The sequence below is a fragment of the Acyrthosiphon pisum genome, chromosome X (assembly GCF_005508785.2).
Source record: "Acyrthosiphon pisum isolate AL4f chromosome X, pea_aphid_22Mar2018_4r6ur, whole genome shotgun sequence".
Classification (NCBI taxonomy): Eukaryota; Metazoa; Arthropoda; class Insecta; order Hemiptera; family Aphididae; genus Acyrthosiphon; species Acyrthosiphon pisum.
The window spans coordinates 42,809,314-42,820,195 of NC_042493.1; the positions used below are offsets into that span (position 1 = coordinate 42,809,314).

Below are 10,882 nucleotides of genomic sequence, written 5' to 3' on the forward strand. Positions count from 1 at the left end.
AATGGCCAGTGGTAAAATGAATTATAAATTAAATTAAGCAAACCTAAGGCTATGGTAAAGTGTGTAATCTACCTAACCTAACGTAAATCGTAATATCAATTTAAATTAAAATACATCCATTAAGCTGGTTATACACTACCAACATTTTTATATGTAAATATTTGCGTTTTTAGAATTGTATCTAATGGAGTTGCACCCTATGGCCAGGATTAGTGTTGCATTGCCTATTTTTGTTAACAATAAATAGTCGTCAAACTTAAATTTACTGGTAATAGGTAAGACGATTGATTTTTATTTGATAAAATAGCACAGCAATCTTAGATATTAAAAAGATTATAAAATAAAATTGTTCATGATAACAATTAAGAGGATATCAACGCACTGTTTGTTTTCATTGTCCGATCCATGTGCAACCGTGAGCAACATAGACAAAATGCAAAATCCTTTTTTTTTATGAGTGGTAAAAATCACCCAGTACAAAAATTAAAGAGAATAATGGTTTTTATGGTATGACATATTCAAGGACGTATTGATTTGTTTCAAAACAATTTAATATCCATTTAAATTTATAGTGATTTTTTTAAAAAGTTGAATATCTAGTCAAATAATAATAAGACATAAAACCGATATTTAAAATCCTTTAATTTTAGTATTAGGTGATTTTACTTTGAAATTACTCAAAAATTATAAAAAAAGATTCTACATTAATGCATTTTATCTATGTTGCGCTGACATCCTCAACTGAAAAATAAATATTGTAAATTGGTGTTGTTAAAAATAAATATTTGTGCTTTACCCTCAGAAATAATAAAATGTATTTTTATAAGACAGTTTAAATATAATTGTAATGTTGTACCTATTATAAGTACACATGTATGTCAGTACCCATTACAGTAATTTCATATACAAATCAAGTAATATTTGAAGACAATCGCTTCGCTCTTGTGAACTTTCACTTTTCTGATTAAATACTAATATCTAAGACCTAGATTCTAGACTGTAACACGTTGTTTCAGTTTTTTTTGGCTAATTTAAAACATTGCTAAACGACTGCCATAGTCAATTTTGTATCATCGTCTATCGATTATTACCACGTTTATTACGGTCCGAGGAGGCTCTATAGAAGATCAGGTTAAACACTGTAAATGTAGACTACATTTGAGACTAACTATAGAAAATAATAACCTTAAATTATTTACTCAGATAAAACCCTAACCGAACTAAAATCCTGTGTACTCCAAGTCGTTACTGCACATTGTTGTTCTAAGTTAAGTTATCAGCACGAAGAACTCTTTTTACATGACACTATGTCAGTCGGAAATTCAAAAATATTATATATGAAAGTAAATCCTGATGGCTGATAGTAATGATCACATAAGTAATAATGACAACACATTAAAAAAAAATTCAACATAACTATGAAATACCTAACTAATACTGGACTGAAGTTTAACTAGAGCAGGTGCAAAAGCTTTTCTTGCTCTGCTTCATGTTGCCAGATTAATAGTGTGCACCCCACCATCAGTACCTACATCATGCAATGAAATATTAATTATGTTTCCATCTTTAAACAGTACCTATTATATAATTTGAATACTTTACCTTCAATAAATTCCAATAGGTAGTAAAAAAAAAACTGTGGGTATTACCTATGCAAAAGCAATAGAAGAAAAAAAACAGTTACAAGTCAAAAATGTATGCATATAAACAGGTAGAAACGAACACCAAAAGAAAGTTGGCGTCTAGAGACTTGAAAAAGAAAATATGAAATGTCGGTAAGACACGGTAACAAGTTTATTATTTACTTACAACTACGTAAAAAACGTCGGAGAGATGACGATCCAGCATTATGGATTATTAGTTACAGTAATAGTATTTAATCTATGTCCAGCACGTACTGTGTTTTATGATAAGACAGCCGAATCACAGTATAAGGAATAAAAAGTATGCTCGATGATAAGACTGCGCATATTTTTTTAACGGGCAATGTATAAATCAACAATAAACACAAGACGAGTATACATTTAATCTTATGCAATGCAGTATGCTCAAAAACACAAAACGATTCACATGCGCGAACTAGGACGAAAACACGGTTAGAGTTGATCATACTTTTTATTTTTTATACTATGGTCCAGCACACCGAAAACGACCGGTGCGGCATCGCGGCATTTCCAGCCGTTTGTCGAAATATGTCGTTGCGGGCCTCGGCGGTCGGAGGGGGAAGGGCGAACCCCTCGGACGACGTTGCCAGATTTACCGAAACGGCGACCCGTAACAGTCCGTTAATCGCATGGAAATTTGGATATTTATTATTTTGTATTATGGTCTGACTGTCTGAGGCCTGAGCGGACGTCCGAACGGCAATAATGAACTGTAATATTATGACGTCATGGTCATACGAGGAAAATGTTTACGGACGACAAAATTAATTCCCATATTTTCATGCTGGTGAATGACGATATTTTAAAAAATTGAGCAGAGCCAAATTTTTCGTGACGCCCCCCATTCGGACGAACAGCGTAATACTGTGGCTAATATTTGGGGGAAAGTGAAACAATGAAATAATATTAATTCCCACAGTTGAGCCCCACGGCAGCGATATGCCGGTACCGCGGTATAAAAGACAATATTAAAATGTTATTCAACTGTTAATATTATCCAAACCGGTAAAAAAATTAAATAATAATCGGAGAATACGGCGTGATTCGCGTAGGCACAACCGTGGTCCGTGACGCACCGGCCGAAAACGCATCACGATAACGACTGTTTACATCATGATTCACGGCGACTGTTACAAACCGTAATCAGTAATCACGGATCGTGTAGTATCGTTTTCGGTGGATGTGATATATTTTGTTTTTTTTTTCACACGCCGTCCTCGTTTGTTCGTGTTTTCTTTTTTTACGTTCCAACGTTTTCTCGAATTCAGGATCTGACGGTCCATATTTTATTTTTTAGTTTCCAACCGTTTTACATCCGGCGCACCCGTCGCCGTGCGTACCTCCGACGCACCTTTTGTTTATCTGGTACGGTTAGTGCGGTTTTTGAAATACCGTTTTTGCGACGTTCGTTTTTCGTCAACGATGGGGTGCACGATAAGTTCGGGCGAGAAGGAGGCGGTGGAACGATCGAAGAAAATCGACAAGTCGCTCCGAGCCGACGGCGAAAAAGCGGCGAGAGAAGTGAAACTGTTATTGTTAGGTGAGTCGAAATCGGTCAATGGTCTGTACCCACAGGTACCTATATATTGTTTTGCACAAATATAGCAGGGTAGACGAGTAGTAAGCCAACCCTTGTACTTATGGTTTAATGATTTATATATTTGTCGTTATATCAATTAATTCATCTAATAGGTATAGTAACTACTTAATCGTATTATGTGAACGCAGTGTCGGAATTTCAACAAGAATCTTTTGAGGGGGGGGGGGGGAGAGGGCAGATATGGCCAAGTACCTTTATTACGTTTTGTATTTGTTAACTTTAACTCATGTATAATAATTTAAAATAATCATTAATAGGTCGGTAGCTAACGTCATAATTTTCACAAACTGTATGGTCAAAAATAAGTTTATCTAGGTAAATTATTGGTTGTTTTATATAATAATATAGATATATACGTATTTAAATTAACTTTTTACTCGAGTTTTAATTCTCGATTTGCCTCCATGTAATTAAGTTGCAGTACCATCAGATACTGCTATGACTTTATTTAAGTACCTATGCTCAGAGATGCTCTCAGTGCACTCGGTGAAAAATAATTTTGAACCCGTACATTTGTATACATTTGTATGAAATCTTTACACAACACTGATCGGTATAATAAAACAACGCATTAAAACATAACTAATTTTGATTAGTTAAAAATTATTGGTCCTGGTCACTAATTTATTAATCACAACTAGGCCATACAAAGGATGAATAAGACAACTGCCTCAGGGCACTGACTGATTTTTGAAGTTTAATTGTATATATTAAATATGGGTGCAAAACATTAATTCCCTAGGCACTAATGTTAGTTAACACGGCACTGAATCACAATATAAACACCGAGATAAACACTGTTTCAACATCAAACATAAAATATTTCGACCATTAAAACTCAACTACGATGTAAAAAATTAAATTAAATTAAAATAATAATAATATATTATCACATATCATGATTATTTAATTTATTATGATGTCAACACTAGTAAAATTAAAATCCCGTTTGTACCTATCTGTCCTTTCATGACTAACCTGTATCAGTACTTAAGTGTGACAGTTTCTTAAAATTTCACTATTTTGACCATAATTATGGAAGTAACTTAATAAAGAGAGAATTTTTATATTTTACTATTTATTTTAAGTCAAAATTATTAAAATAAAAATTTCACAATGTACCACCTACCTATGGTACTACCTACACTACACTAATTTTTGACAAAATTATAAGATACTTACTATTTTTTTTTTTATTTAAAAAATAATAACCCGAAAAGACTAGAAATGTCCGTAATAACTACTTATGAGACCTTATGAACCTTTGTATTAAAATGTAAAGCCTCGTGTAAAGCCTTAGCTATAAAAATTCAAAATTTTTATAAATTGTTAACTACAAAATAATGTGCATATTTTCGCAGCATTGTTAAAATTGGAACTTAAAATGCTTATAAAAATAAATCTTATAAAATAAAAAGTATTACATTTTCCAGCTTCTTGGTCATGGCTTAAATTTTTTAACAACAATTTAAAAAAAAAAATCAAAATTTCACATACCTTTGGGTATAAAGTTTAAAATTAGTCTAAATAGGTACAGTAAAACCTCTAAATACTAGACACTCTTATTTGATAAAATATTGCCTACTATTCAGAGGGTTCAGATTGTAGAAAGTTTTGTTAAGTCGGTTCCTAAGAAAACTTCCGCTATTAGGAGGTGTCTGTTAGAGGAGATTTCACTGTATTTGAAAATCGTATTGAATATAGAACATTATAATAGTAAAAAAGTAATAGTGGAATCAGGGGTACCTGCAGAAAATCAGCTCAGTGGATGCAAAATTAAATTTATGTCATACATACATAGGTAGCCACATATTTACATTATTATGTACTGATTTTTTTGTTCATTAAAAAAATTCCAGTGGGTTCAATGGCACCCACTGGCCCCTTTCTGCGGGCTCCCTGGAGTGTAATGTTTCTACAATTAATAGTTAGTTCTCGAGTTACAACAAAAAATTAAACTTACCTATTTAATAAGAAATCGCTAATTTATGAGTGTGTCAAAAGTTTGTCAAAATGTGAGCTACAGACGCTCATAAAAATTACTTGTGGAATTGCTCCATGAAATTACATTTACAAACTACCTCTAGTCTATTTTTATTTAGTTAAATAGGGAGTTAATAAATAGTAAGTACCATGGTACTTATCATTTGACTTTGATAAAATAGTTTCCAAAGTGTTATTTCCTATTTTACCTAAAAATTAAGACCAAAGAGGAAATAAAATACTTACCTATGTCAATAATTTATGTTTTAATTTGTTTTATTCAGTTATTTAATTTAATTTCTCAATATAGTAAATATTTACATTAAATATTAGTTGTTCTTCTTTTTATAAATTTAATCTTTAACTAGGTAGGTACATATTTAAAATTTGAACCTGGATTTCAATAGAATTAATTGTGATAGATTCTTTTGTAACATGTTTTCAAATTATTATTGACCTATATTTCAGTCAACTCCAACCAGAGTGGTTATAAGCTACAAGCGGTTTTTATTTATAACATGTTGTTTACAATTTGATGGCCAGTCAACTACAGCTGATAGACATATATTTGATAAATTATCCGCCATTAGTTTGTTTTTGAATTATTTTGTTAATAATTCTAGAGCTTCTTAATATAATATGAGTGAATTTACTACAGTAGACCAAACCAGTAAAATATGGTATTTTATACATGTGAATAAGTTTCTACATACTATTTTATATTAAAAATATTTTTATTTAAGTAAAATATATTTGAAAAACATTCTGTTGGATAAATTACGAAATGCCCCTGTTCATATAACATAATATAGTATTAAATTAAAAAACAAAATAATGTTTATATGTTATTAATATATTTTTGTTTGTATAAAAGGTGCTGGTGAATCTGGAAAAAGTACTATTGTAAAACAAATGAAAATCATTCATGAGACAGGTTATTCTAAAGAAGAATGTGAACAATATAGACCTGTGGTATTTAGCAATACAATCCAAAGTTTAATGGCAATTATACGAGCAATGGGAATTTTAAGAATTGATTTTTCAGATCCTAGCAGAACGGTAAATAAATGTCGAAAAAGACTATTAAGATTATAATAACTTTCACTCTTAATATTAATTACAAAAAGTAACTTAATTTTTATTTTAGGAAAATGCCCGTCAATTTTTTTCTTTAGCTAGTGCTACTGAAGAAGGTGAACTAACACCTGACTTAGTTAAACTTATGAAAAGACTATGGGCAGATTCTGGTGTGCAAGAATGTTTTTTGCGCTCAAGAGAATATCAACTTAACGATTCTGCTGCTTACTATTTAAATGCCTTGGATAGAATATCTCTGCCTAATTATGTACCTACACAACAGGATGTGTTGCGGACAAGAGTGAAGACAACTGGTATCATCGAAACAAATTTTTCATTTAAGGGATTGAATTTTAAGTAAGTGATATTCAGGCATATTATTATTTTTTTTTATGCTGAAGATTTATAGAATATACTTACAAATTTGTTCATTGAATTGAAAACATTTTATTATAACAACTATTTTATTCTAAATAGTATATACATATCAATATATCATAGACCTATAACTAACATGCCAGGTCGGCTGAGAGAATTAGTGTTAATATTATATAATACACTTATAATAATGATAACAGCAATTATATTATATTGTATGTGTTGCTACTGGACATCATGTGCCCTGTGCTTTGGTAGTTAGTAAGACGCGGAGTATTTCCTACTACTATGTTCTGTCGATTAGTATAAGGTCTATGATAAATGTTTATAATTTAATTTCTAACAGTATTTAGTTGTATATAAATCACAGGGTTGTTACGCACTTACTTTTTTTTAGTGTGCTCAGTTTTTCACACTTATTTCCTTGATACCTCACTTTTCTCACTAATTTAAAGCTAATTTAATTAATTTAAGATTAATTGAGTTTTGGGAATATTTATATTTACTGGTAAATCAATGCAAAAAAAAATAACCCTTGTTAATGTGATATAAATAATAATGAGTGTTATAATGAATACCCATGGGTCATGACTATACAGAGTGATTTTTAAATGTGCTCGCCCTAGGCTCCATTATACCATTTAATTGTTCATTTATTCAAATTCTGATTTTTATACATTTTAAGTATACCTAGGTACCTACCTAAATTACTATATATTCAAATACCTGATATTTTTTGTACTACTTAAGGAGTGTCCTGTACCGATGCAAACTTCTATTTTTCAAATGAGAACTCCCCTTTATAGTGAAAATTATTTAGTTGGTGATTCTTGACATTTATTAATTATTATGCATCCAAATCAAAATCCTAATACATAGTTATCTGTTTTTGGTTTATTAAAATGTTTATACTAAGCCACTATGTATAATAATTCTTAAATAATTATAGTTTTATAAGATTATAAATTATTAGATGTAGTATTCATTATACTAAGAACATTTTTACACATTATTTATATTGATAGATCAATAGTAATTACTAATTAGGTACTTATAATAAATTATTAACATTTTAAAAATCATCTAAGCACCCAAATCTATTTACCCTATTACCATAGACATATTAGTGATACTATTATCCTTAGTAGTTAGGTACATATAAATCAAAAACTGTTATTTCTAATTTTAATTTAATTCTGCAGAATAATTAAAAGTGAGAAAGGGGATTCCTTTTTGAAAAACAGTAGTTTATATTGTCACAGGATCATCCTTAAGTGGTAAAAAAATCTCAAGTTTTCGAAAATATGGTTTTCAAGTGTAGTATTTAAAAATTCTACAAATAGGGCGAGCATGCTTTATAAATCTATAGGTCCTATAAACTTCATAGCTCTACGCAATTTTTACATAACATTGTTATTGTAAATATTAAAATGAATTATTTTTATTAATATTCTGTTATTTAAAATTTGTATTTTTTATATTTTCGATTAAAAAACCACACTTAATTGAAAATCATACTCACTATTCTTATTTTTTTTTTTAAATAAAATAAGTAGCAACCCTGAAATCAGCTAGCCGGTTAGTATTTTACACCTATGTAATATACACAATAACATACAATAATATATTTTGTAATAGGTACAAAAATAAAATATCAATATTTTTTAAATTAATTAATAAATTAGTTTACATTTTCAAAAAAATTGTGTTTTACATTAATTTTTCAATATTATATTAAGTATGTAGTTTTTATGATTACGTTGTAGGTGTAGTTTCTTAGTTTTAATAGCATCAATAACATTTCTGTTATAACAATATATGGTATCCCGCCAATATCTTAAACTACTTATCCAAATATTTTGACAAAATAAATGTTTTAAATATGTAAATATGTGTTGTAGAATGTTTGATGTTGGAGGCCAAAGATCAGAGAGAAAAAAGTGGATTCATTGTTTTGAAGGTGTTACTGCTATAATATTTTGTGTGGCTCTATCAGGTTATTATAACACATGAACCTATTTTTACACCTTTATACTTATTCTTAGCTATAACTAAATACTGTTTTTATTATTAGGTTATGATTTAGTATTAGCTGAAGATGAAGAAATGAATAGAATGATTGAGTCTATGAAATTATTTGATTCAATTTGTAACAGCAAATGGTTTGTTGATACATCAATCATATTATTCTTGAACAAAAAAGATTTGTTTGAAGAAAAAATCCGAAGAAGTCCGCTAAATTCTTGTTTTCCAGAATATATGGGTAAATATTTTATTTTAAATATTGGCATATAATAAAATTGAATAAATCACTATTTTCAATTTAATTTCAGGTTCTAATAATTATGAAGAAGCAGCTGCTTATATACAAATGAAATTCGAAAGCTTAAATAAAAGAAAAGACCAAAAAGAAATTTATACTCATTTTACTTGCGCCACTGATACAAACAATATACAATTTGTTTTTGATGCTGTTACTGATGTAATCATCAAAAATAATCTCAAAGATTGTGGTCTTTTTTAGAAACTGCAGCCAGTTGCCAAAATTATCATGACTATTTATTATTTTATTAGTTATTTAACTGATTATCATTATCCTTTTTTTTCATATGACTGATAAAATGATAAAGATCTTAGCAGTTCTCATTTGTTGTGCCAAATAATGTTAAAACTTAAGTATTCAATTACTGAACAAATTTAGTATATTTAATTCTTAAATTGAAAGTACATATTTTTGTAAGACTAAAAAGCTAATTTTTTTTTTACATTATATTTTACAATACATTATTTTCATATGTAAAATACCTTAATTATTATTATTTTTATTTTTCATTGCATGCGATTTAACTTTTTTTGCATGTCTTTTTTTAATGATAGCGATTTACAAAGTACTTGCCTATAATTATATTTTTGTATTTTGAAAACCTTGAAATTGTTAATTTTTGTTTTAGCCTCATGGTGATGTTTGTATTATATATTCATCAATACAAATTAATAGGATAAACATTTTAATACAAAACAATATCATCTGTAATTAAAATTTGTGGTTTTTTTTTATGATGTCAATTATTCTCAATGACTGATTTAGTGATAACTTGGTAAATCTTTACATATTTTTGACTGCTTGAAGAAAAAAAACAATTTTGTACTTAATAATTATTTTCTGTGTTACTTTGTGAAAGTATACATTAAAAAAATGTAATTTTAAATATGGCAGTATTTTATTTTTATTTTTATTATTATTTTTACTAGTTAGTAATTATCATTTATATTAATTTATTTTTAATAGAATAAGACATTCATTATTGTGTGTTTACTTGTTTTGTATGCACATAATTTTAATTAATGTTCAAAAACGTATTAATTGTATTGCTTTTAAATGTCCAGGGTTTTATATTGTGATTAAATGAAATTTCAAAGAATTCTTTGTATTTTTAGCATATCAAAATAATGGTAATAAATGTATTTTTTGGAAGCTTCTTATTTTTTGAAATGTATCTAATTCTTAAGACATTTTATATTTAACATTTAGTTACCAATATTATTGTTCGGATTTATCGTTATTTATGTACATTGATTTTTCTAACAATATATTTTTACTGCAGCTACCTAACTTAACAATTATGAATTTATTACACTATTTAACCTTTTATTTATTATCTGTCAAGCAATTTTATAGATATATAATGGTTAACTAATATTTTCTATATTTCTACTAATTTCATATTTAGTAATAGTTATTTCACTATTGATTTCATATCTAATTATTTCATATATTGTATGTATTAATTGGTAGTTTTATCATAATATGATATAATCATTAATCAGTAGCATACCGATAGAGTGGCATGATTTGTTTGTGGGGCAAAAAGTAAATGCGTACAAATTTTAAAAATGTTTATACAAATTCATATTAATTGCATACTAAATATAAGCAAAAGAAAAATTATGAAAATCGTATTTGGGGGTGCTGGGGTAACGTACGTCTGAGCGAAACAGCAAAACAGAAATATCAAGATGATAACCAGCAATAAAATTATTTTTTATTTTTTTTACTAATTAAATACATTTTTATAGTGAAGTTTTTATGATTCGGAAGTGAATTTGGCGTTCTTTTAAGGATTTATTTTCGATTTGATAGCGCATTTAAATCATCCCTATCATCAGTACTTGAATTGTG

At 28.5% G+C, this 10,882-nt stretch overlaps 1 protein-coding gene across 1 annotated transcript; it reads left to right on the forward strand.

Annotated features, from left to right (window-relative positions):
* Positions 1-2,730: 2,730 nt before the first annotated feature.
* LOC100164033 (guanine nucleotide-binding protein G(i) subunit alpha) lies at positions 2,731-10,315 on the forward strand. Its single transcript, XM_001945082.5, has 6 exons — positions 2,731-3,204; positions 6,122-6,306; positions 6,395-6,681; positions 8,604-8,698; positions 8,777-8,965; positions 9,036-10,315. The coding sequence occupies exons 1-6, from the start codon at positions 3,087-3,089 to the stop codon at positions 9,224-9,226; spliced, it is 1,065 nt and encodes a 354-aa protein (XP_001945117.1). The 5' UTR covers positions 2,731-3,086; the 3' UTR covers positions 9,227-10,315.
* The last annotated feature ends 567 nt before the right edge of the window (positions 10,316-10,882 follow it).